The sequence below is a fragment of the Xyrauchen texanus genome, chromosome 27 (assembly GCF_025860055.1).
Source record: "Xyrauchen texanus isolate HMW12.3.18 chromosome 27, RBS_HiC_50CHRs, whole genome shotgun sequence".
NCBI lineage: Eukaryota > Metazoa > Chordata > Actinopteri > Cypriniformes > Catostomidae > Xyrauchen > Xyrauchen texanus.
Window position 1 is genome coordinate 27,918,893 of NC_068302.1, and position 26,750 is coordinate 27,945,642.

At 38.0% G+C, this 26,750-nt stretch overlaps 1 protein-coding gene across 2 annotated transcripts in view; it reads right to left on the reverse strand.

Annotated features, from left to right (window-relative positions):
- Positions 1 to 575: 575 nt before the first annotated feature.
- col2a1a (collagen, type II, alpha 1a) overlaps positions 576 to 26,750 on the reverse strand; it is a 30,885-nt gene continuing 4,710 nt past the window's right edge. For both annotated transcript variants that reach the window (XM_052094020.1, XM_052094019.1), the window contains 49 exons: positions 26,501 to 26,554; positions 26,223 to 26,324; positions 26,014 to 26,091; positions 24,902 to 24,946; positions 24,689 to 24,742; positions 24,451 to 24,504; positions 24,297 to 24,350; positions 23,939 to 23,992; positions 23,798 to 23,851; positions 23,109 to 23,153; positions 22,929 to 22,982; positions 22,696 to 22,740; positions 20,948 to 21,001; positions 20,703 to 20,801; positions 20,053 to 20,097; positions 19,790 to 19,888; positions 19,509 to 19,562; positions 19,203 to 19,310; positions 19,033 to 19,086; positions 18,498 to 18,596; positions 18,329 to 18,382; positions 17,227 to 17,325; positions 17,082 to 17,135; positions 16,584 to 16,637; positions 16,405 to 16,458; positions 16,200 to 16,253; positions 15,238 to 15,282; positions 15,031 to 15,129; positions 13,573 to 13,680; positions 13,392 to 13,445; positions 13,222 to 13,275; positions 13,068 to 13,121; positions 12,847 to 12,900; positions 11,009 to 11,116; positions 10,748 to 10,801; positions 10,524 to 10,577; positions 9,907 to 10,068; positions 8,117 to 8,224; positions 7,263 to 7,370; positions 7,116 to 7,169; positions 6,850 to 6,957; positions 6,257 to 6,310; positions 5,329 to 5,436; positions 5,182 to 5,235; positions 4,943 to 5,050; positions 3,974 to 4,262; positions 3,533 to 3,720; positions 2,599 to 2,841; positions 576 to 2,028 (listed from right to left, as the gene is read on the reverse strand). In XM_052094020.1, the coding sequence (XP_051949980.1) occupies positions 1,882 to 2,028; positions 2,599 to 2,841; positions 3,533 to 3,720; positions 3,974 to 4,262; positions 4,943 to 5,050; positions 5,182 to 5,235; positions 5,329 to 5,436; positions 6,257 to 6,310; positions 6,850 to 6,957; positions 7,116 to 7,169; positions 7,263 to 7,370; positions 8,117 to 8,224; positions 9,907 to 10,068; positions 10,524 to 10,577; positions 10,748 to 10,801; positions 11,009 to 11,116; positions 12,847 to 12,900; positions 13,068 to 13,121; positions 13,222 to 13,275; positions 13,392 to 13,445; positions 13,573 to 13,680; positions 15,031 to 15,129; positions 15,238 to 15,282; positions 16,200 to 16,253; positions 16,405 to 16,458; positions 16,584 to 16,637; positions 17,082 to 17,135; positions 17,227 to 17,325; positions 18,329 to 18,382; positions 18,498 to 18,596; positions 19,033 to 19,086; positions 19,203 to 19,310; positions 19,509 to 19,562; positions 19,790 to 19,888; positions 20,053 to 20,097; positions 20,703 to 20,801; positions 20,948 to 21,001; positions 22,696 to 22,740; positions 22,929 to 22,982; positions 23,109 to 23,153; positions 23,798 to 23,851; positions 23,939 to 23,992; positions 24,297 to 24,350; positions 24,451 to 24,504; positions 24,689 to 24,742; positions 24,902 to 24,946; positions 26,014 to 26,091; positions 26,223 to 26,324; positions 26,501 to 26,554 (4,089 nt within the window). In that variant the 3' untranslated portion in view covers positions 576 to 1,881. The remainder of the gene's footprint in view (positions 2,029 to 2,598; positions 2,842 to 3,532; positions 3,721 to 3,973; positions 4,263 to 4,942; positions 5,051 to 5,181; positions 5,236 to 5,328; positions 5,437 to 6,256; positions 6,311 to 6,849; positions 6,958 to 7,115; positions 7,170 to 7,262; positions 7,371 to 8,116; positions 8,225 to 9,906; positions 10,069 to 10,523; positions 10,578 to 10,747; positions 10,802 to 11,008; positions 11,117 to 12,846; positions 12,901 to 13,067; positions 13,122 to 13,221; positions 13,276 to 13,391; positions 13,446 to 13,572; positions 13,681 to 15,030; positions 15,130 to 15,237; positions 15,283 to 16,199; positions 16,254 to 16,404; positions 16,459 to 16,583; positions 16,638 to 17,081; positions 17,136 to 17,226; positions 17,326 to 18,328; positions 18,383 to 18,497; positions 18,597 to 19,032; positions 19,087 to 19,202; positions 19,311 to 19,508; positions 19,563 to 19,789; positions 19,889 to 20,052; positions 20,098 to 20,702; positions 20,802 to 20,947; positions 21,002 to 22,695; positions 22,741 to 22,928; positions 22,983 to 23,108; positions 23,154 to 23,797; positions 23,852 to 23,938; positions 23,993 to 24,296; positions 24,351 to 24,450; positions 24,505 to 24,688; positions 24,743 to 24,901; positions 24,947 to 26,013; positions 26,092 to 26,222; positions 26,325 to 26,500; positions 26,555 to 26,750) is intronic.

A 26,750-nucleotide genomic window follows, 5' to 3' on the forward strand; every position in this document is an offset into this window, starting at 1 on the left:
GAATATACTCAAAGCTTTTCTCCAGCCTCATGGCATGTTGGATTAGTTGCATGCAAGTATAAATCAAGTCTTAATTCAGGGCTAAAGCAGCTATCCTGACAATTATTGTGATATGAGCAAAGTTGAGATTTGGTCAGTTTCTCCTGTATTACCTCATTTCAGAATGTGAGTTCTCTTTAAAGCAGCCATATATAAATTATATATATATATATATATATACACAGTATATACTTCTGCCATTCAGTCCTGCCAAGCCTCAAGGGTCTAAATTTCTGTTTAATGTAAATGAGAGACTACTCTCTTGGATTGATGTTATCGGGGTAAAAGCTCTCCTTCACTTTTTCTATACTATTTATATTTTTAGAAAGCTATTTCTGATGATAGTAAGCGAGCATGTTATGCAAGGCCTTTGTCTGAAACTTGTTATTAAAGGACCAGCAAATTCACAAACAAAACTCTCTCTCTCTCTCACACACACACACACACACACACACACACACAAACTTTAGTTAGCACAAATTAATTTACCAATTTTCTCATTAGTAATGATTAAAAACACAATTAAAATCTGACTTCATAATTCCTTGTTTTTTCTTTTATTTTCAATTTACATTAATTAAAATCGTAACAAAACCAGAACCAAAAAGAGAGGACAAACAAACAAACCAAAAACAAAAGATCATGACCATAATAATATTAATTATAACAAAAATATACACACCCTCACGCACACACACATCCTGCTCAGTGCTGCGGTGAAGCTTTGGGAGCCAAATTTCAGCATTCCCAAAGGAGTCCCTCTGTCCATTGGTTCCGCATCCTCTGAGCAGGCGGTGTGTGTTGAATGAGGCTAGTTGGGGAGAGGGATGGTCTGGAAATTCTGGGAATACTGACTGATAGCTCAAAACTAATAGCACCTTCTGAAGATGGACCGAGCCACGACGGGGTGTTGTCCTGACCCCCAGGCTGCTTCTGTTCACATCCAGATTTTAACCGTTTTTCCTGTGTGAGGTAGCTTTTCTTGACAAATGAAGATCATGCAAATAAACAATAATAGAAATTGTTTCCATATTTATTTGATATTTAGTTTTTGCTTTTCTGTTAAGGGACCAAAACTTCCTTTTATGGGCAATCAAGGGAAAAATGTTGATGTACACAAAAAAGGGAAAAAAACAAAATGGAACTGCACTTCCCCTAAAATATTGTTGGTGTGCATAGGCACATGCTCACACACACACACAAACAAACACATAATTGTGAAAATATATAGATCTGGCTGCACCACTTTTACAACAACTGAATCATGATTTCTTGTTATTATACATAGTAAATATTAACTTATTCCCTCCTCTGGCTTAACATTTCACAAAATCTTGCATAATGTGATATTTTCTTTTGAGTCACACTCAAGAGGGAGGGGTAAAGTGGGACTGGGCGTGGCCTTCTTTCTTTAGTGGGAGGGACTACTGTGGTATCCAGCCAACGCCCTACAGCATCACCCACCCACCCCCGCAGGATGTGATGACATCAAGCCATGTTTCTGTCTTTCATTTAATATCTTGCTCATTTGGTTGTACGCACTCGTTCCGTCCCCCTCTTGGATCCCATCAGGAGGAGGCACTGCTCTGAGGGTTTTTGGGAAACATGGCTGGATTTCAGAGGGAGAGACTAGTTGGGATGATCCCGTTTAGTGCTGGTTTCCTGTGCACTAAACGTGGACAGCATGACTTTTTGTGTTTTAGAGAAAAAAAAGCTTTCGTCAATTTTAAAATTTCTTTTCTTCCGTATTTCATTATTTGGAGTGTGTATTGCATCTTCACGGTTATTGCTCATCATTGGTATTTTTCCATGTCTTATTTAATCCACATATGTTTTATTTTTTTACAAGAAGCAGACTGCACCAATGTCCACTCCAAACTCCTGATCTGCTCCTCCGATGTCCATGGGAGCAATGTCCACAATGGGCAGCCTGGATGTCTTCTGAGTTTTGTACTCAATCACAGTCTTGGCCCACTGACCTGTGTGCTTCTGTAAGACACAGCAGAAAAAAGCAATGTAAGTGGGAGTGTCACTTACTATTGTCCATCCATCAGATAAAACAAATTATATTAGGGGAGAACGAGGCTAGATGTCACACAGATATTGAAGTCCAATTACATATTTTAAGTGTGGTAGGTTGTCACATGTGCTTCATATGTTATTTTATACGATAAATTACAGTTTCTGTTGGTCAAAACAATATTTTGATATGTTATATGTAACCTTTTACTATTTTGCTGTTTCAAGCATTTTTCTAAATAGACTGTAATAGGATTTTTACTAGCTGGATCCATTTGGATAACGTAAACAATATAGTGTTGCAACAAATGGTCAACAAGTTATATAAACTGTATCTTTTTTCCACATCAATAAGAGTGGAAATTGTCAATAGCTTTTTTGCAGCCAAGTCTTCAAGATATGTGACTATACAAAAATTGACCTTCAAAAATAAAACCTACCCTGAAAAAGATTCACTGTGTTATGACTAGCCACATTCTCCCCTATATATTATTTACCATTATCTGCATGCTTGAAAATATATTATATTGTGTGGCTCACCTTGCAGCCATCCTCCAGGACGCCGTATGTAAAGCGGCTGTTGCCCTCTGCTCTGATCTCCACATCATTGGAGCCCTGCAGCAGAAGGGCCTTCTTCAGGTTTCCTGTGGCTTGATCCATGTAAGCCACGCTATTCTTGCAGTGGTAGGTGACGGTCTGAGAGGCCTCAGTAGAAAGCAGTCTCAGGAAGTTCATCTGGATGGTGGTAGAACTAGCAGTCTGGCCATTTTCAGAATAGCTGAACTGTAAAAGAAAAAAGAAAAGCTTTTGACTTACCAAACAAGTAATTAACATTAGTTTAAGGAAATCAGATGTGATTTAACATAAAATATCATAAATACACAAACCAAATACTGTAGATGGAGACAAAGGGCAAAGTAGGAAGTAGTTATATTTCAGCACAGTTCCATCTCTGGACATGAAATTAAATGCTTCCTTTTCTCACATGGTGTATGATTAAATATTAAATAGATTTTCAGCACCATGGACCAACAGAGATTCAGAACCCTGAACAGCTCCCTAAAACAGCTATGGAAATTTGGCTATGGATAACAGGCATTAAAATCAAATCCAGGTGTGCCTTTTGTGGTAAAACACAGTCTTCTGATTTCTATTTAGAAATATCTGGCATTGATTTGTGATAGGAAACATGATAAAAAAAAACAGACAAAGTTGGTCACCAGCACATTTTGTATATTGGATACTGGTGTACTGGTGTTACAACAAGGATTCTCATCTAGCTTAACCAACAAGACCTCCTTGGTAAACCAGCCTTACCAGAATGCTGGTCCACCAGCTTTGTCAACGTCTTTGCCAATTTTAGCTAATGCTGATCTTTTCAGATGGCTTATTAGGTCTCTTAATTAAGTTTAAAGGCCCATGTGCAGAAACCAAAATCATTGAGCAGCTCATCCAAGATGACTGGATTACTTACGTGGAATCCACCATTCATGCTCTCTCCGAACCACACATGCTTTTGTGTCTTGCTCTTGCTGCTCCACCAGTTCTTGCGTGGGATTTTGGGAGTGCTGGGCTTCACACAGGTCTCTCCAGTCTCCATGTTGCAGAAGACTTTGATGGCATCAGCACTGCTGCCAAGGTTAGGATCTACCCAGTAGTCACCTGTGGACAGCAAAAAGGTTACAATAATGATATTATAGAGAGTAATATTGAATATAGAGTATATGTATCACACAAATACTTGTACTGTAATTCAAAAAGTGCACTATCAAATTGCCATTTAGAAGCACTATTGTGGTGCATATCAACATGTTTTTGATCCTTCTGGCCTTCTAGTTTCGAAAGCACACATATAACTTTTTCTATTCCTAGATTGTCTCTGCATTTCTCTCTTTCTTTTGTCATTTTTTCTTACCGCTCTTCCATTCTGGGTGGCAGAGTTGCAGGTCTTGGCAGGATCTTGCAGGGTTCTTCCGGGAGCCATCAGGGCTGCGGATGTCCTCGATCTGGCTGTTGATTGACTTCAGTGTAGCATCCACTTCCACATCATGTTGTCTGAGAGAGCTGGAGGCCTCATCAGCACGCATGTAACGCAGAGGATCAGGTCCCTTCTCGGGCTGAGACAACCCAGCAAAGGCAGACATGTCAATGCCAGGGCCTGGGGGACCAGGAGGACCAGGGGGTCCAGGGTTACCAGGTGGACCCTGAAGAGATGAAACAAGAAGACGAAAAATGTAATCAGACATGTTCTTTTCCAATTAACAAGCTATATAAACCTATTAAGAAGACATCTGGGAACTGTAGTGATCAAACATAGTATTTGAGGTTTTGAATTTAGAGAGTAGGTTTGGAAATAAAGAATCAGTTCTGGTTTCATTAAAAAAGTTAATGATTTAATTCGGTTCAGTTAATGGTCGAATCTTTGTTCTTCTACCGATGTAGATGGAACACCATACTAGAAAATTCTGACAGCATTTCCCGTGAGCAATGTCCAATTCGTGAACAAATCATTCTTTTGATAGATTTGTTGGATATTTTTAATGAGTGCAACTACTGTAGTCCAATTAGCAAACAAATGTATTTTATGAGCCTGTTCTTTTAAATCAATAAGTTGAGGAACTCAACAAATCAACTCAAATCTTAAACTTGAACTTGGCCTAATGACTCACTCATTAACTAACTGAGACAAAATAAGTAAAATTAAAGAATCATTCATGGAATCGTTAAATAGGAACAAACTCAGACCCAGAATCATTAAACTAATTATTATGTGCAAGATTCATTATGTACTAGTTGAGAAATGTGTTTCCAACATGGATGAGTTCTTCTATGTATGCAATAGAGAATGGTTAAGAAGCCATTTTATAGTATATGTTGTACTCACAGATGGGCCACTCTCTCCAGAACGTCCACGAGGCCCAGGTGGTCCAATGGGTCCAGGCTGACCATTAGATCCATCTTTACCAGCTGGTCCAACAGGCCCAGAAGGTCCCTGTTCCAAACAAGGTGGTTTAAACAGAACTTTAGTAACCAACCAGAGAATTAAAGGTTCTAAAGTGTGGTTCTGCATTTGCTTCTTCACATCTAAACTTTGAGAACTTGTAAAAGAAGGCAGGAACTCACCTTAGCTCCACTTGGTCCAGCAGGTCCAGCAGCACCCTGGTCTCCAGGAGAACCCTTTCAGGAGAGACACAACAGAAAAGTATTAACAAATCTCATATGTCTATTTTATCATTGTTGCCTTTATATAGGCTGGTAGACAGGACTTACAGGAGGTCCAGGCAGACCCTGCAGACCGGTGAATCCTCTGTGTCCCTTCAGTCCTCTTTCTCCAGTTTCTCCAGACTCACCCTTATCACCACGAGGTCCTTGGGGTCCCTGATGCACCGAAATAAAAAAGATCCATCAACACATGGCTCACTACAAAGTAATAATATACAGTAAAACCACCACAAATGAACTTATTTTGGTTAAAGGTAAGAAGTTAAAAGTTAAACTGTGCAGTTGTTACCTTAAAGAGCTATTTCGGAAACACTTTACAATAAGTTTCCATTCTTTAATATTAGTTAATGCTGTTGGTATCATAAACAAACAATGAACAATATATTTTATACAGCTTTTATTGATCTATGTTCATGTTAATAAAAATACAGTTATTCATTTTAAATTTTAGTTCATAGTGCATTAACTAAAGTTAATATATACAGTACAACTTTTGATAAAAAAAAAAATTTATTAGTATAACTTACATTAACCAAGATTAGTAAATTTTGTAAAGGTTTTGTTCATTGTTACGTCATGTTAAGTAATGTCGTTAACTAATGTTAACAAATGGAAGTGTTACCAAAATTTCTAACTGATATGACCCTTAATAATTGACTTTTGTTCATGTAACATAATGTACTGTATTTTAGGCTGATGGAGTCTAATTAAATTATATTTTGACCAGAATAAAACCAGTTAAATCAGATGTTACCACATGAAGCACATTTTAGGTGCTTCTGACAAACATTTTAGATTTAATGTAGTTGGAAATCTTGGAAAACTCTACTCTCCAGGTTAATGTATATGTGTTTTTAGCCAGCAGGGTGAAGTGTAGTGTGGGTTGATGTCAAAATATTAAAACTTACTGTTTTGAGCATTTAACTTTGGCAACATAATTTTTTAGCTTTCTGCTCTTATTACAAAATATACTTACAACCATGCCTCTAGCTCCAGCAGCTCCAGGGGGTCCAGATGGTCCTTGTGGACCCTTTAGAAATTAATAAAAAGAGGTGATAAATATAACAATGAATAAACAAAATATATGTAATATAAGTGGTTAACATTGCTAAAGCTCTTAAGCTCTGGGCTTTTAATCTTTGTAAGGATGGTTTGGCTTATTTTAGTGCTGAGAACATTGATGAGAAGCATGATGAAAGATATCTATGAAAATGTGCATCTTGAAAATGCAGATGGGAATTTTGTGGGTGAAATGGGAAAAATGTTTATAGGTTTTTGTTGATTGAAATGTTGTTGATTGTTGTCCGAACTAAATATATTTATCAATGTTATCCAAAATAAAGTGGGAATAATTGTGATTGTGTTGCTATGAGTGCCGTAAATAAGGTAACCGGAAGATAGCTTTGTAAACATTGGTTACACCGATTTAAATAATGGTGGCAATAATGGTCTTGACCATACCAGTAGAGGGAATGTTACTGCTTATGTGTCATGCATTCTTATATCCAGAAGCTACTTATATATTCCTTATATGAGTGAATATGAGATCCCTTAAGTTTCAGTACTCACATTCTCTCCTCTGTCTCCCTGTTTGCCAATTGGGCCAACGGAACCTGGAGCACCTGGGGCACCAGGAGATCCAGGAGATCCAATAGGGCCAGTATTACCACGCTCACCCTAGAGGAGATCAAGCAAAACACATTACATATTGCAGATGGCTGGAAAGTGGAATGTTCCTGCATTTGACTTCATGGAAAATATAGTACATGGTCAAGATGGACTAATTGATAATTATTTTTTTTAAATTATAGGTGTTTGCTTGTTTGTTTCCTCACCTTCACACCAGGAGCACCATCTCTACCAGGTGGACCATCAGAACCAGCACTACCCTGAAGACAAAGAGTATGGATGACTGAGTGCTCACTGTTAAGAGTCATATATTGTCATATATTTACTATGCATTTCATGTGTGCTTTATTTACCTCACGTCCAGGCTCTCCAGCAGGTCCAGTTAATCCAGGAGGTCCAACAGGGCCAGGAGCTCCACGGTCACCAGAACCACCAGGAGCTCCCTGTTTGCCAGGCTCACCCTGTGGTACAAATCAAGCATATTCATCACAGAATTAGTGTCAGATTAGGTATAATAAGATTGCATCAGAATTTTTGGGCAAAAGATATATTCCAGTTTAATACAGTTAATTCAGGAGATTAATTATAAGAATTATATATTCTAATACAATACAGTTTAATACATTAAAAAATATGGAGATTAATAATTTAAGAAAAAATATTTAAATATGAGTGGGCTAGAAATATGTGACTGTTTTCTTTAAAGAGGCATTTTTAGAAAGACAAAATATTAAAATAATTGTTTAACTTTTGGTTTTAGTATGAAAGTACCACTTAGGTGAAATATGTAATTTCTGTGTTATTAGTGTCACCAAATGGAATTTCAGATACAATGTATGTTTTTAAATAGGTTTTCTGTACACTCCAGTGTCCCACTGTCTTCCATTGGTCAAACAAACAGATAGTCCCTCCACAATCTATTGGTTGAACCATTGTTTCTCTGTGGGCTGGTTAGGTTGCTTAAACAATCAGACTAATGTTTTGATAGCTCCACAGAGCCTATAATGTTTACATGTTTCGGGGAAATCATCCTACAAATGGCCTTTGTGTCTGGACAATACATTATGAAAACAGAAATTATTTTAACATTTAAAAGTTACACACGTCACCTTTAATATTAACTACCTGACACTTACTCTGATATAACCTGATATCTGAACACTTATTTAATTTTATACTGATGTTTCTGGTGCTTTTGTCTACTTACAGAGGGTCCTGGAAGACCTGAGAAACCTCTTTCACCACGCTGACCAGGCAAACCAACAATACCACGCTGACCACCGAGTCCAGCAGGACCGGAAGGACCAATAGGACCCTACATATGGATGAAGAAGAAAGGTTAGGAATCTGATTCGAGAGTAGGCAGAATGGAATTACAGTTGAAGTCAGAAGTTTACATACACATTAGTCAAATACATTTAAAGTCTTTTTTCCACAATTCCTGACATTTAATCATAGAAAGCATTATCTGTCTTAGGTCAGTTAGGATCTACTATATTTTAAGAATGTGAATTGTCAGAATAATAGTAGAGAGAACTAATTATTTCAGATTTTATTTTACTTTCATCACATTCCCAGTGGGTCAGAAGTTTACATACACTTTGTTAGTATTTGGTAGCATTGCCTTTAAATTGTTTAACTTGGGTCAAGCTTTTTGGGTAGTCTTCCACAAGCTTCTCACAATAAGTTGCTGGAATTTGGCCCATTCCTCCAGCCAGAACTGGTGTTACTGAGTCAGGTTTGTAGGCCTCATTGCTCGCACATGCTTTTTTAGTTCTGTCCACAAATGTTCTATCAGATTGAGGTCAGTGCTTTGTGATGGCCACTCCAATACCTTGACTTTGTTGTTCTTAAGCCATTTTGCCACAACTTTGGAGGTATGCTTGGGTTCATTGTCCATTTGAAAGACCCATTTGCGACAAGCTTTAATTTTCTGGCTGATGTCTTGAGATGTTGCTTCAATATATCAACATAATTTTCCTTCCTCGTGATGCCATCTATTTTGTGAAGTGCATCGGTCCCTCCTGCAGCAAAGCACCCCCACATCATGATGCTTCCACCCCCATGCTTTACGGTTGGGATGGTGCTCTTCGCCTTGCAAGCCTCACCCTTTTTCCTCCAAACATAATGATGGTCATTATGGCCAAACTGGCTTTTTTATTGTGGTTTTGGAGCAGTGGCTTCTTCCTTGCTGAGCAGCCTTTCAGGTTATGTCAGTATAGGACTCATATTACAGTGGTTATAGATTCTTGTCTATCCGTTTCCTCCAGCATCTTCACAAGGTCCTTTGCTGTTCTGGGATTGATTTGCACTTTTTGCACCAAACTGCATTCATCTCTAGGAGACAGAATGTGTCTCCTTCCTGAGTGGTATGATGGCTGCATGGTCCCATGGTGTTTATACTTGTGTACTATTGATTATACAGGTAAACGTGGTACTTTCCGGCATTTGGAAATTGCTCCCAAGGATGAACCAGACTTCTGGAGGTCCACAATTATTTTCTGAGGTCTTGGCTGATTTCTTTTGATTTTCCCATGATGTCAAGCAAAAAGTCACAGAGTTTGAAGGTAGGCCTTAAAATACAACCACAGGTACATCTCCAATTCAGTACACCTCTTATCAGAAGCTAATTGGCTAATTGTCTAAGGTCTTGACATAATTTTCTGGAATTTTCCAAGCTGCTTAAAGGCACAGTTAACTTAGTGTATGTAAATGTATGATCCACTGGAATTTTGATATATAATGAATTAAAAGTGAAACAATCTGTCTGTAAACAATTGTTGGAAAAATTACTCATGTCATGCACAAAGTGGATGTCCTAAACGACTTGCCAAAACTATAGTTTGCTAATATTAAATCGGTGGAGTGGTTAAATAATGAGTTTCAGTGACTTCAACCAAAGTGTATGTAAACTTCCGACTTCAACTGTACATGCATCATTAGTCAAATGTGAATTTAATTCTGAAATGAGCATGTATTAATAAATCTGAGCCCTACAGGAGGACCATCTGCTCCAGCCTCTCCCTTCTCTCCAGGGGCACCAGAAAGTCCACGCAGTCCAGCATCTCCTGGTCTTCCTGGAGGACCAGCATCACCACGAACTCCCTTGGGACCATCTTTACCTGCAGGACCTGCAGGGCCAGCAGAACCAGGATTACCCTGAGAAGAGAGAGAAAAATACATGAATAAATTAATTAGAGATAAAGACAAAAATGATTTTCAGTGTTGCCGCCATGATGTCGTTGCTAAGGTGTTTTGAGTGTTGTTTACCATGTTTGTATGCGGTTGTTTGGGTGTTACTGGTTCAAGTCAAAAGAGCCCACAAGTCTATGATATTCTGGTCCCTACAAATGGCTAGTGGTTCCATCAATGTAAATTAATGGGATTTTTCTTATTGCCTATTAGGTGAACATCGTTAGTAAGATTGCTTAGAAAACTTATAGCACATCTCTCCTCAAACATTTGTGGAGATGTCCATAGCTTAAACAGTAGTAGTGCAAGCACCACTAATGTACTGTATTTCTATTGTAACAGTGTGCTTTTTTAAAATGTTTGTACTATGTCTTTGTACAACATTGAGAGATACTGTATATATGTAAAATGAAGGGGCTTACATTGGGGCCAGGTGGTCCAACTCTTCCTGCAGCACCTGGGAAACCAGTGGACCCCTAAAATGAAGAGATATGTTATTTTTAATTAAACAAGTAAACTAAACAAGAAAATGTCAACTCAATACAGTAAAAATCTTCATTGTGAAATTAACAGGCTTGAGTAAATACTAAACACAGGACTGCATATTAATAGAAATCAATGGCTAATTGATGACTAATTTACTTACAGGGGCTCCTTGGGCTCCGCGTGCTCCCTTAGTTCCTGTAACACCAGTTGGGCCCTGATATCAAGCAATAAACATAGATGAGCTAAATACAGTATACATAATCATTTCTCCAAAGTAGAGACTAAACTTTAAATGTATCTTTGCAGACAGTTGATATTACAAGTGTGAAGTGACAATAACCACTTGTAATTGCATATCAGTGTAAAACCGGTGTACACAGCGATAATCTCTCCAAATAAGCTGAGTTAGTGATGCACTTACCACTGGGCCGGGTGCTCCGGATGGTCCCTGAGGTCCAGGGGCTCCAGAATCACCCTTCTGTCCTGACTCACCCTGTTCTCCCTTAATTCCAGGCTGGCCATCAGAACCCTGAAGAGAGACAGAGGTAACAGGTTTCAGGATTTAGTATTCTCATGATTTAACACTCCTGCTGACTACTTACAAGTTTTACTCTAACAATATTGCTCCTTATTTGAGCATATGACATGTCACTAGGTTATTTGAGAGAGTCAAATACAATAAAAAGGTATATTAAAAATGTTTTGTTCATTTTGTTCATTGTATAACTACAGCATATTGAGTTTAGCAGCACATCTATTTGGTTTCCTTAAGAATTGTGGTGACAGTTCGAAAGGTGTTTTTGTTTTCATTTATTTGCAGTTATATGATGGTCTTTACACCTTAACTGTCAAAAGAATGTTCCATTTTAAATTTAACCGATAAAATGTAATTCATAATGGTTAACTATTGGCCATACTAATGGAATTGTGTTATCATCAATGAGTCTGACTTCCCTGAAATTTTCTTAAAGGAATATTCCGGATTCAATACAAGTTAAGAACAATCAACAGCATTTGTGGCATAATATTGATTACAATATTATTGTATGTAATGTATTGACTTGTCCTTCCTTTTCTTTAAAAATAGCTAAAATCGGGGTGCCTGGGAAGCTCAGAGAGTACTGACACTGACTACCACCCCTGGAGTCACGAGTTCGAATCCAGGGTGTGCTGAGTGACTCCAGCCAGGTCTCCTAAGCAAACAAATTGGTCCAGTTTCTAGCGAGGGTAGAGTCACATGGGGTAACCTCGTTGTGGTCGCGATTTTATAGTTCTCGCTCTCAATGGGGTGCGTGGTAAGTTGTGTGTGGATAGCAGAGAGTAGCATGAGCCTCCACATGCTGGGAGTCTCCACGGTGTCATGCACAACAAGCCACGTGATAAGATGCGCAGACTGTCTCAGAAGCAGAGGTAACTGAAACTTGTCCTCTGACACCCATATTGAGGTGAGTAACTGTGCCACCATGAGGACCTTCTAAGTAGTGGGAATTGGGCATTCCAAATTGGAGAGAATAGGGATAGATAAAAAAAATAAAAATGTATCTGGGTTAAAGTGAGGCACTTCAAATGGAAGTGAATGGGGCCAATCTGTAAATGTTAAAATACTCACTGTTTCAAAAGTATAGCCACAATATGTAGACAGGCATGATAACATGACTTTAATGCAATAAAATTGCGTACTAACCATTTCTGTGTAAAGTTACAGCCAATTTCATTGCCACGACAATGTAATGTCAACAAACCCTAAAACGACTGTAAAAAATATGATTTAAACATCTTTACAGCTCTAATAATACATTAATTTTAACAGAAGAAGGAATGTAAGTGCTTTAATAAAATTATAAGCCTCACATTTCTAAAATTTCCCACATACACTTCCATTGTAAGTGCCTTACTGTCACCTAGATTTAAAAATTTTTTAAAGAAAAGGACAGACGAGTGAAAATAATTTTTTGTGGTAATCAACCTTATGCCACAAATTCTGTCAAATGAGCTTAACTTGTATTGAACCCATAATATTCCTTTAACTGGTTACTTTTCACTGCTTTTTTAAGTTAAATTTAATCTGCTGCCTACAATATTAATAAGTCACTATGTCAGTATTGTTTATAAAGTTTGGTTTGTTAGAAGTCATTTTCAATTATGAAGTCAAAACTGAGGAAAATTATCTTTCATGATAAATGACAGCCCTTAATCTTATCATGGATTCACAGCAGACATAATAAATAATTGGGTTAATGTAAATGTGGTTCTACTTACAGGAGGTCCAGCAAAGCCAGCAGGTCCAGGTGGACCAACCTCACCACGATCACCCTGATAGGAAGAGGAGAGAATGAGGGAAGAGGTGCTTTTATAGAATGTACAATTTAATGATGACTTTGAGATATTACACTTTCAGGAAACCCGAACTCCCTAGCTGTAATGTTACAGCGTCTAATAAATGGCACTGATCAAATTAAACAAAATAGATTTTTGCTTACTGGGGCACCACGAGTACCAGTAGCACCATTTGGTCCAATTGCACCAGTTTCACCCTATGAAAGAAGAAAAAGAATAACAAATTAAACAGTAATCGCTACAAAAATTCACCATACAACTTTGGGTTGCAGACCAGAGTAGATATTAGACATTCACCTTTGCGCCATTGGGGCCAGAAGGACCAGGTGGACCAATCGGACCAGTTAAACCCTAACAGAAAGATGATAGAAACATCATTATGTATAACAGGTAAGAAACAAAGCAAGCATTTCCAGACTTTAGACATTAGTTGCCTATATTTGAGCTCAGAACTAAACAGTACTTACTCTTGAACCATCTTTGCCAGGAGCACCTTCAGGTCCTTTCTCTCCACTGTCACCCTAGTGAAGGAGATCCTCAATAAGTCATTTGTAATCATTAATTTAGCTTATACATTGGATAGTTTGGAGTAAACCTTTTTCGGTTTATGTAATCACTGGGAGGAAAGATTATCCTAAAGATACTTACTCTGTCACCTTTAGGTCCAGCGATTCCAGAAGCTCCTCTCTCGCCAGGCATTCCCTGCAGACCGGGAGGGCCCAGAGCTCCAACAACTCCTGCTGGTCCAATTGCACCCTGTTGCAGATCAAACATAGATATGAGGTGGAGTTTGAAAGATGGCAGAATGTTGTGCTAAAGTGGTCATATCATATTGTCATATAAATGTGACAAAATTGTTATAGGTAAATGACACTCGATAAGTAAGCTTGTTAAGCTGTAGCAAGCTGTGTGATTTGGCATTGACATGTCCAATACATTGAATTGAGAATGAACAAAATTACTTAATTTAAGCTGGTAATGAAAAATTATGTAGATTCTTGTATTGTAGCTCTAGTTGGCTTCATGTTGGTTGTTTAACATTTAAGATTTTCAGTCTCCAGAGAGTTGAAGAAAAAGGTTGATAGAGAGATAAATGACAAAAGTAAAGCTAGAATGTACAGTAAGTGGCCTCAAAGTACCCCCAATATTATTTGTTAAAAAATATGTTTGAATTTCATTACATAACCTTTTCTTAGAACTAACTTTTTTTAGCCATTTTTGCAAGTACTTTTAACCATTTGGTCCAAAGATCATTGAAGTCAGTTTTTCTGAGATTTACACAGGTGCCCTAACAGAGTAACTACAAGTATATTTCATCAAATGAACATGTTCCACTCGTTTGACAACCAGAAATTGTCCAGATACCTTTTTGTCTTCATTTTAAACAGAAAATACATTCTGTTCATTTTAATATAAATACTGATTCTGTCTTATTTACATTTACATTTATGCATTTGGCAGACGCTTTTATCCAAAGCGACTTACAGTGCAATTATTACAGGGACAATACCCCCGGAACAACCTGGAGTTAAGTGCCTTGCTCAAGGACACAATGGTGTAAACCCAACTAACTGCTTTTTGTTAAACGTTTTGCTTGAAAAGTGTGTGTGTGCTATCTTTCTCTAAGTTAATACCACTTTTTAATGACATTTATACACTTTTAAGTGTGGCTTAAGGATACAGTAGTTCACCCAAAACTGAAAAATCTCTCATCATTTACTCACCCTCATGCCATCCCAGATGCCTATGACATTCTTTCTTCTGCTGAACACAAACAAAGATTTTTAGACAAGTATCTCAGCTCTATTTGTCCATACAATGAAAGTGAATTGTTTGTATGGACCTACAGAGCTGAGATATTCTACTAAAAATCTTGCTTTTTGTTCATCAGGGTGAGTAAATGATGAGAGCATTTACATTTTTTGGGTGATCTATCCCTTTAAGTGTCCAAACACTTATTGGGGCCACTGTATATGATTTATACCATTCATGATATGACTCTTCGAGGAGATATGTCCACATTATGAAAGTAAGTACACAAACAGAGAATTAAGAAGGATGGACAGATTTGAGATGGAGCGGTCTCAGCATATTTTGGTGTCTCACTTTGGGTCCATCAGTTCCGGGAGTTCCTGGAAGACCCCTGGGTCCCTGGAGACCCTGAGGGCCAGAACCTCCTCTCTCTCCAGGGAAACCACGTTCACCCTGATAGAAGCACAGGCAGAAAGACAGGGTTATTTCTGTGCAAAACATTACTTGTGATTTCCATCAACTGTAATTTTGTAGCCATGTAAGTCAAGGACATGAACTCACTCTCGGTCCAGTGAGACCCGCAGCACCACCCTCTCCAGGAACACCCTATAGAGAAGGACAGGAAGAGTAAAAGATAAATTCAGCATACTGTAGATAAGTTGCTTCAAGGAACTTCTTCAACCTTTTTGGGATGTTGTCTGCAATTTTTCACACTCAAATTTAAAAGCTCACCATTTAGACATACTGTGGACTAATTGCCAACAATTTGTGTAATTTTGTCAGAACTAGAAGCTCAAAATATATGTCATTAGAAAGCTGAGAACCTCCCCTTTGCGATGATGTACAACAACTAATTTTATCATCAAGAGTCTATAAAATATATTTCCGATGATTTGTTTAGCATGCTTATCCTGTTGGACCGAAATATTTTGATCTGGACATCTAAGATATAACACTGGATTATTCACACAAGCAAGTTCACAGACAAGTAAGAAAATTGCTTATTTTTTAGAAAACTGCCTAAAGTTTTTAGCTATTTGGGGATTAAAGCATCAGTGATCAGTGCATAAAATAGACATTTGTATTTGGTGTCTTACAGATATCATATTAAACTTTGTGATTCTTTTGAAAATCTTTCAAACAGTCATATTTCTTAGTATAAGAGCTTCCATTTGATATATGATTTGTCTTTTTAAGTGCAATTTAAATGACTTAAAATCATATTAATGTTTCTATCACATGAACTCTAGGTGGCACTGATTTGCAATGCACATGTTTTCAGGATTTATTTCATTATTTTATGAATGAAAATGTTTATCTGTGAAATGTTCCGATTCTAAGCTTTCAAACGATACCTCATATGCCAGAATTATGTAGTCGGAGACTTAAACATATTGAGCGTAAACTTTTTCCATGACATGGCGTCCCCTTTTAGGTATGCAGAGTTGAAGAGGTTAAGGTCACTATTGACATCATAGGAGCACAAATGAAGTAAAATAACAAATATTCAAAGCATTTCTTACCTGGTCACCTGGTTTACCAGGCTCTCCGGGGGCACCAGTTGGTCCAGGTAGACCCTGTGCAGAAACAGAGAGTAATTCTTAAACAACATCTATTATTCCTGAAGACTGCAATTTTTATTGCTTTTAATAAATGTTGTTTTGATTCCTCTGTTAGTCAGTAATTAAAAGAGACTGCATTTGTTATTGTGTGCTTCAAAAAATTTACCTGGAAGCCAGAAGGACCAGGCTGACCCTGCTCTCCTCTCTCACCAGCAACACCCTAAAATTACATTGAAATCAGAATTTAGGCTGCGTGAAGACAGCTGTCAATGTAAAAATAAAACTACTGATTTACAGCAAGATTGAAGTCATTAGGCATTGTTGATAATGTAAAGTGCTACTCACAGGAGGGCCAGATGGGCCAGTAGGTCCAGTCTCTCCATCTTTCCCAGGCAAACCCTAATTGAGGAATAAACAATCAGACTAATACTGAGAAAACTGTATTTTTACATTTTCTGAAGAAATTGGCACCACAATGCTAGGTTGTTGTGGGCCGTTGCCAGGTCCTTGTTTTTAGAGCATTTCTGTGTTGTTGGTATGGTGTTCTGGTTGGTTGCTACAGTGCTGGTAGATGGTTGCTTACTGGCCCATGTCAAAAGAGCCCACCCCCCAAGTCTATGATATTCTGGTATTATGGCTTGGGTCCCTCCTTCAATGTCAATGTGTTGTATTTTTTTTATTTATTTATGGTCTGTCTAGTAAAAACTGTAAGTCTGATTAGTAATGCTTGATTATATTTTATTTGAATGTAGCCTGAGTGATCTGGTGTTATTATATTGGCAAACCAGATAAAACCAGGTCATCTAAACATGTCAGTTGGATAATGCTGAGACAATGACTTACCCTAAGACCGGGGCGTCCAACAAGTCCTTTCTCTCCAGTTTTTCCAGGTTCACCCTGTGTGAAAGAGATATGATCTCATGAAGAGCAACACATACACACCTGAATATGAACACTGTAGTAATTAATATATTAATGATGGTCATACATTGGCTCCCTTGGGACCGGGGAATCCCATGACACCAGGCTGACCACGAGCTCCCAGAGGGCCAGGAGGACCAGGACGACCATCATCACCAGAGGCGCCCTACAGCAATTAAAACACAATCATCAAACCCTCAGACTCTCATCCACTTGTTATGAGTGAAATATTGGCATACTGGAAATTCACTGTGTTGAGACACAGCGTTTAGCGTCATTATCTGAATAGTAAATTTTTGGTGGCTGTTAGGTTAAAGCTTACATCTGTTTGTAGGCTGTATTTCTTTACTGTTAAAGTGAGTACATTGCAGATAAAAACTGTTTAAATAAGCGTAAAATTGTAGGCTGGTTTTAGCCACTCTTACAGCCTAATCAAGCTGGTCTGTGTGCTGTTTTAGAGGTGTTTTGGGTGCAAAGTACTTGTCTTGGCTAGGCAACCAGCTGGCTGACCACCTAAACCAGCTAAGAACCAACTTGGAAAGGCTAAACCAATTGAAGACCAGCTTGGCCAGGTAGGAGTCTAGCTAGATCAGATAAAGCCAGCTGAACACCAGTTGAACGCCAGCTTGGCCAGGCTTGGAGACCAGTTAGATCAGCTTAAGCCAACTGAACACCAGTTGAAGACCTTCGTGGCCAGGCTAGAAGACCAGCTTGATCAGCTGAACACTAGCTGAAGACCAGCTTGGCCAGGTTGGGAGATCAGCTAGATCAGCTAAAACCAGCTGAAAACCAGCTGAAGACCAGCTTGACCAGGCTGGGAGATCAGGTAGATTAGCTAATGCCAGCTGAACACCGGTTGAAGATTAGCTTGGCCAGACAAGGAGACCAGCTAGATCAGATAAAGCCAGCAAAACACCCGTTGAAGACCAGCTTGGCCAAGTTGGGAGACCAGCTAGATCTACTAAAGTCAGCAGAACACCAGCTTAAGACCAGCTTGACCAGGCTAGGAGACCAGCTAGATCAGCTGAACCCAGCTGACTACCAGTTGAAGACAAGCTTGGCCAAGTTGGGAGACCAGCTAAGGCCAACAAACCATCAGCCTAGTTTCAGCTGGGGTTTATTTTCATCAGGGTGCATATAGGGAAACTTTAAAAGGTAGAGCTACTTACAGATGCTCCAACTTTTCCTTGGGGTCCAGCATCACCGGGGCGACCAGTGAGACCCTATGAGGAGAGGGGACAGGAGATTCAAAATTAATGGTGAAAAATGCATTGATTCATGACTTGAACAATCTGTTTCCCAGATAATCATATGAATGTCACAATAATAATGACTCACCCTGGCCCCAGGCAGACCAGACTCCCCAGTGCGGCCAGGATCTCCAGTTGATCCTTTTGGTCCAGTCACACCTGGAACACCACGATCACCAGGTGCACCCTAATACAGTAGGCAAAATGTCAATACAGGGGCAAGTGGAATCAACTGTGTTGAGTTACTTTGATTCTAAAGGTGCAGTCACACAAGACAAATATTAATAAATTCAAAATGTTTAAATATACAATATACTCCACAACACTGCAGCCTTCAAGTTTGTATTCTTTGTAATGAAAAAAAAAACAGGTTTATTTTTCTTACCAAAACTGTTTTCTTGGCAAACAGTTTTTACTTGCTTTAAGCTAAACCTCACTACATTTTGTTAGACTTCTCTGAGAACAATATTTAATATCAATGTAATTTTGCTCCTCAAGAATGTTTATTATATTATATATGCACTGTATGTCAGTATAGACTTTTACTGGAAAATTCTCATGCATTTGAATCGAGTGTGACTGCACCTTAACAATTGTGCATTAAGGTGTATTATCTGACCAACCTTTGCTCCAGCTAGACCATCCTGACCAGGAAATCCACGGTTACCTGGAGATCCCTTGCAGGGAAGAACACATCATGCATAAGTATATAGACTTATTAGTGTGGTGTTTGTTGGAGCTTTATCATTCAGCTCTCCCACAGAGTAAAATTGATTAAGAGTATGGTATTTACTCTCTCTCCAGGAGGTCCCAAAGGTCCAGCAGAACCAGGTTCTCCTCTTGGTCCCCTCTTGCCTTCCTCTCCAGAGGGCCCAGGGGCACCCTGAGGTCCTACAACACCCTGTATAAGAAAAAACAAATGCCTGATTATTTTGCTAGATTATGGTGATGACCAACAGTCTTTAAGTGGATAGAAAGGGATGAACAACTCTAGCTACTTTTCTTAAAAAAACTTAGGAAGAGTTGTAACTAGTTTCCAAATTGAAGTCATAATATTATAGATAATGATAAGTATGATGTTGATGTTTATGGTACTTACACGCTCTCCCTTGGGTCCAGCCTCTCCTTTAAATCCTGGGATACCGGGGTCTCCCTGTATAAATACAATAGTGTTTTCAGTTAGTACAATGCATAAATACATCATATCAAGATGCAATAATTATCCAACATCTGCCCAAGAGTAAGGACAATTCAAAAACCACACAAAGGATGTTTAGCACAAAAATCTGTAACAGTCAGTATATCATGTAAAGTTATTTTCAGATGTCTGAAAAACATAAAAGTCATTTTTAATAATTGGTTTGGGACATAATTACGTACAGACTGGCCTTTAGGTCCAAGAGGTCCAGTAGCTCCCTGAGGTCCTGGTGGGCCACGGGGTCCTGGGAAACCTGGGGCACCAGCAATACCAGGACCACCCTGCAAGAAGGCACAAAGCAATTAAGTATGTTAGCAAGAGATTCGCTGTAATAATGCACTAAATAAATATTGTACTAAGACTTTTAATCTTAATCTTAAATCAAAGAAAATTAGGTGGAGATGTAATTTTGTTGACGGCAAATGATAGGGAAGAATATACTCACAGCAGATCCTTTGGCTCCAGGAATACCATCAGTACCAGGATTACCCTGTAGAATATTAACATGTGAACATTTAATATTGACATATAAATAGAACTTATTGTAATTTAATTAAACATTTTATATATTAATTTAAAATATTGTCATGAAGTACGAAACACCTGAAAATGCATCACAATAATGTATTACAATGCCTGAACTGTTATAAAAAGAAAAAGTGTACTAAGTTTACCATATCTTCAGTTTCTATTGTTCAAGTTTTTGTAATTGTAAATTTGGATTAACATTACAATCCTTGGTGAATTCATTTGTAGAATGTTCAGATTGCATAGTCTACTTCACTGAAATTAGATTAACACAATCATCATTTTGGAGTTATAAAGTGGAATATAATATTTGTTAAAGATAACTTGACTTGTGTGACATACTGCATACTTTGTAAGTCACTGTAATGTGTTCCTCTTTAGTATAAAGTGCCTGATGCAAAGTTTCGTCCTATGTGTCTTCCATACTGATTGAGGAAAGTGTTTGTGTTTTCTTTTTCTTTTCAAGGGATTTTTTTGCATAGGAATTGCATGCTGGTTAAGCTGGTCTTTTCAGCTTAAACTCTTGCAAAAAATCATTCTTTTCACAAAATCTATAATTTTACTCACAGAAGCTCCAGAGGGCCCAGGTGATCCAGGTGTACCACCCTCTCCACGGGGTCCTTGTGCACCCTCAGGTCCGCGAGCACCAGTAGGACCAGCTTCTCCCTATAGGAGTGAAGATCACATCAGTCCACCAGACTTTTCCATCACATTAGCAAGGCTAACCATTTTAATCATACTATTTGTTCATATTAAAATGTAAAGTTTTAAAGAAATTGAAAGAAATGAGCTGCAAATGAGAGGTATTTTACCTTAGCACCAGGGGATCCTGGGAAACCTGGAGCACCGGCAGGACCAACAGGGCCCTGAGAACAGATATCAGGACAGCAAGAAGTGTGATTACTACTTTATGCACCCTAAACAACTGCAGATTAATTTACTGTCATTCTGAGACATATAGTACAGTTAATAATATATATCAGATAATATACTGTGTATACCAAGATATATCAGATATCTGTTTGGTCATTTTAGGATTACTTAGAGGCGGAGGTTTCTTCCTTTTGTCCATTCTAAAGTGTACCAACAGCTTTGTCAATGGATAAAGCAAATTTTCTGATTTCAAATATTTCTTAGTGAATTTTGAGTAAATGTTGTATAAAATAAGTCAAGTCAAGTCAATTTTATTTGTATAGCGCCTTTCACAACACACATCGTTTCAAAGCAGCTTTACAGAATATTATCATTAACAGATGATAAGAACTGTAATGTCTATAAAGTCGATTAATCATCATTGTGTAATTTAGATAAAATACGAATTTTAATAGTGTTTATAAATAATTAAATGATAATTGTACTAATAACCCCAGTGAGCAAGCTGTAGGCGACTGTGGCAAGGAACACAAAACTCCATAAGATGTAGATTAATGGAGAAAAATAACCTTGGGAGAAACCAGACTCACTGTGGGGGCCAGTTCCCCTCTGGCTAACATTATGAATGTAACGTAAATATTAATTATGTATAGGTAAAATCATGGTTTAAAATTATTAAACTAAGTGATAAGGGTCATTGATTAAACATAGATTGTGTTTGAACTGTAAGATTAATGACCAAAGTCTTTAAAATAAGTGTTCTTTCAATTCCAGCAATTTTATATACTTTTCATTTGCTATCAATTTGTATTATACTAATTCAAACATTATCAGCCATTGAAAACCCCATATTAGTCGACCACCAGCATTTGTTTGATAGCTTTAAAAAAAGTTAGAGCTCAGTGCTGTAGTACTCGAGTCCTGATATTGATTACTCATGAGTCGTGACTCGTCTTGGACTTGAACATTAATGCCTCGGTCTTAGACTCGAGCATTGGGTGCATTCTGACTTGGAGGAGAGGACTCGTTCCAACCATTAACTTTTGCTTTCTGCCCTTTTATGGCATGAAATCAACATGCATGTCATGCCATGTACCGGTTGCACGAGCGTGAATCTCTGCACTCGCACGCGGATTTCCATTGCTTTCACTCAAATCTGTACGAGCACACTCAAATCTCTCTGCTCTTGTTCAGGGAGTATGTGAGCCATTCAAAACATAACTCTGCCTCTGTTTATCCATATAAATATTCTGCCTCTGTAGACGTGGTTTAGCGAGGGAGAATACTGTAGTCTGAGGAATCAACGCGGTGGTGCATAAGACATGGTTAAAGTTGTACTGTAAAAATGATATTCTGATGCTCACTGACAATGTAAAAGAGATGAGTAAATCAAAGGATAGAAACCGTTAACAAAGAACACGTTGTATCTCATGTCGTCTCAAAACTTTCACCTCAGTAGAAAACTTACCTGCACAAGTTTGTCTAGAACACATAAAGGATTTTTCAGTAAATCATTATTACGAGTTATAATCATAAGTAGGGGAACATAAGATCATGCTGACTTGAGAAGTGAGGACTCGTACTCGGACTCGACTCGAACTCAAGATCTAGTGACTTGACTACAACACTGGTAGAGCTATTCAATGATATCTTAGAGTGGGAAAACATTTTGAGTAAATGCACTTACAGGAGGACCAGCAGGACCGGGCAGACCATCATTACCACGAGCACCCTATGAACAGATATGGAAAGGATCTTTATGACTTAAAGGAACAATTATCAGTAGATATCATTATACTATAGTCTCCATTATCACAATGCTTAACTATGAAATATCATCTCGCATTATGCTTTATTGGATTATAGCATAGTTACAATATAGTATTTTTAAGAAAGACAGTTATCAAAGTCTACACTTACAGCAGAACCAGGTGCTCCAGGACGACCTCTCTCACCAGGCAGACCACGTGGACCCTGAGTGACAAGGAAGAAGAAAATTAAAGTGTAAAAATGTTCTCCCTCACTCTATGACATAGGAGATCCAGGTAATCTGTTATACCTGTTATCTAACTATATGGTCATTTTACTGTAGCTACTCACCATTGGTCCAGGGGCACCATTCTCACCAGAAGAACCTGATTCACCCTGGAAAAAGAGAGAGAGAGAATAAAGAGAGATAAAACTAAGGATGATACATTTTAAGAAAGGGATACAGACACCTGTCTTGCATAAGAAAGATATCTAATTTAAATAGGTTTTGCACAGAAATGAGATCAGACTTAAATTTTTATCAGATTCCACTAGGATAATTATATCATAGCTGGCCTGTGTGCACAAACTGTGTTAGTTCTCACTGAGAGATTTGTAAATTAGTCCTTACAACTGCACACATTTCTGCAAATATACAACTTGGACCCTGAGTGTTGCAAATTTAAAATTAGTTAACCAAATCAGATCAAGCATCACATAAACTCAAATTATATTGCTCAAAACATTGAGCTAAAATGAATTAGCATATTAAGCATTTGTAAATTAACAGGTAATACATGTCACTATGTTGTATACTCAGTATACTCTTCATAGTTATAGCTTCATCTATGCAGCATCTACATTACATGAAGTTAATGTCTTTTAGAATATATGATGAGCTGCTTTCAGCCTTCCTGCCAGCACATACTTACACGCTGATTGTCTGATATGATTATAGACTGTGTGTCTGGGTGAGTTTTACATACTTTATCACAGTTGGGTGTTTTGGCTTGAATGTGAATTGTATTATGTTTCTGTACCTTAGCACCTGCAGCACCGCTCTCTCCTTTAGCTCCATCAATACCTGGGTGTCCCTACAAAACAGATTCAAATGTTAGAGATGTGTACATACAGAAACAAACATACAGAGGAGCAAGATGCCAGCCTTAGATGAAACTCACTCTGTGTCCCTTGATGCCAGGAAGGCCAGGGGTTCCAGGAAATCCACGAGCTCCCTGTAAAACAAATGAGAAACATATTTGATTATGAAAGTGCATATCTATGCACAAAATATATGACTGTGACAAGTTTACATTAATGCATTTAGGAGGTACTTTATTCCCAAGCAAATTACATTGCATTTAAGGTATACATTTATCAATATGTGTGTGTTCCCGGGAAACTGTTGCTAGCAACATGCTCTGCCAGTAAAGCTAAAGCAACTCACATACTGAATTACAGACACTGAGTAGAATAAAACAATCGATCAACAATGACACATGTTGGTTTTTGAAGACTTTGAAAAGCATTTATATTTACTTGAGGGCCTGGGCCTCCACGTTCACCAGCCTTACCAGGCTTTCCAGCCTCACCCTAGAAGGAGAGACGACAGGTACAGACAGAGTAGTTAGTACATCTATCAAGTATTCACCAAGACTAAGCTCCTTATCAAGCCATAGAAAAGGCTACTCACATCACTTCCGGGTTTTCCAGGAGGCCCTGGTGGGCCACGGGGTCCAAGGGCACCCTAAAGTAACACAAAAGTTATAAATCAATGGGCTAGTAGGTACATTTCTGTTTGTAAAGCCATGTCATTTGATATGTGGGTATGAATGTGTCATTTGTGTAGGCCATGTATGTCTGAATGTGTGTGGGTATATAAAAGTCATATGTGTAGGCATATTTTTGAAACCATCAGTTGGGACACTCACAGCAGGGCCGGGTTCACCAGTCTCTCCAGGGTTGCCTTGGAAACCTTGTGGGCCCTGGAAATGAAACAAATGGCAGTGGGGTTATGAGCTGTCATTTGTGGGAGCTTAGAGATTACACAGATCTTCTCATCAATGGTAGATTCTGTTGAGGAAATTATCTACATTATATCATTACATTTAATAATTAAAAAGAGTGTGTGTGTATTTACTTACAGGAGCTCCAGAGGGGCCGGGAGGACCACGGGGACCCATTGGACCCTGTAGGAAAAATTGCAACATTGCCAATTTGACCCAGATAAATAAAAACAGCATAGATCATTTTTGACAGTAGGAGGCACCAGTGAGAGCATTTCTGTTCTTTCTTATTGAAATTTCTCTGTATGTTTATGACTTGATCAAGAGATAATATATTTAAATTAGGTCTGTCGATATAATGTGTTAATTTATTGTGATTAATTATATAAAAATAAAAGTGTTAAAAAATTACATACTTTACCGTAAACTAGAACGTAATAAGAAATATTAATTTCTTTAATATTTAAATAGAAATAAAAGAAAGCAATTCAAGCATAAAGTACCAACTTCCTGTTTTCAGTAGGGATCAGTAAGCATATATCCAGCTGCACGGGACATGCGTAATTATTATCTTAATTATTACATTTACTGTATATATTCTATTTATTTATATTGAAATATAATTGTTTATCATTATTTAATCATTATAACATGAATTATTTTAATTATTATTTTCTCAAGAAATATTGATATACGCAATTAATTGCAATTAATTTTATGAATTCATTGGCATATCATGTAATTCATTCAATTAAATATTTTAATTGACTGACAGCTCTAATTTAATTTAAAGCTTTTTGGCACTGTATGTATCTGGCATATTGTATTTCAAAGCTCTAAAATTAATATTGTTGATTTATTTGAAAAGAGCATCACCTTAAATGCAGGACTATGATCATCTTAATTCTAAATATTGAGACTTCAGGTGAGTTGCTACTCGAAATGAAATGTTTATTCCAGTGTATACCACAAGAGGGCAGACCTTTCAAATGTTCCAATAAATAGAGGTAACAAGTGCTCTCTATGGCCCTAATACTGTTATGTCTAACTCATAGACGATTAACAAAACTTTATATTGTGTATTAGCCTAACTGAGTGGACTTTCAAAACATTGATCAGATAGGATATTTCATCCAATCTGGGTTGTAGTGTGAAGGAGATATGACAGTGAGTATGTTTTGAACAGTAAATAGATTTAGATATGCTTGTGTGTAGAAAGAAACCACCATTGGGGGTGGGGGGTTTCTCACCATTGGTCCCTGCATCACACCAATCTGAGCACCTCCTGCCTTCTCATCAAAACCACCAGCCATCTGAGCAGCAAAGTTCTGCGCACACAGAGAAACACAATAAACCCATAAGATAACATTTTGTACAATAATGAAGAGAAGAGAAGAGAGAAGAGAAGAGAAGAGAAGAGAAGAGAAGAGAAGAGAAGAGAAGAGAAGTAGAAACATACTCCTCCAAGTCCATTTGGTCCTGGTGGTCCAGCTGGACCAGGGGGTCCAGGGTTACCAGGTGTACCAGGCTCACCATCTCTTCCTCTTGGGCCAAGATTTCCCTAAGGAGGGGAACATAGGCCATATGAGCAGAAAATAGAGAGATTAACTAAAGCCTTTTCACATGACAGTCCCCAGAGTGTATCTACTGCCTCCACATAACCGCTAATAAAGTCTGACATCACTTTACCAAACAAGTGTGAAAAAATAAATAGTTTGAAGACGCAGAATGTCTCACCTTCTCACCCTTATCTCCTCTCTCGCCACGTGGTCCCTGCTCTCCTGGGGGTCCCTGAAATGGCAGAAAGAAAATTTAAAACCATTGTCAAAACAGTTAAAAAGCATGACATTTTTTTTTTTTTGTTAACTCTAAAGAGAATTCCAAAAGAAAAGTAGAGTTTCCACAGAGTTTAAGTAAACTTTGAGGAGAACCCTAAGCACTAAGCAGGTAGTGAATTTAACCCCAACAGCATGATGCCAAATAATTA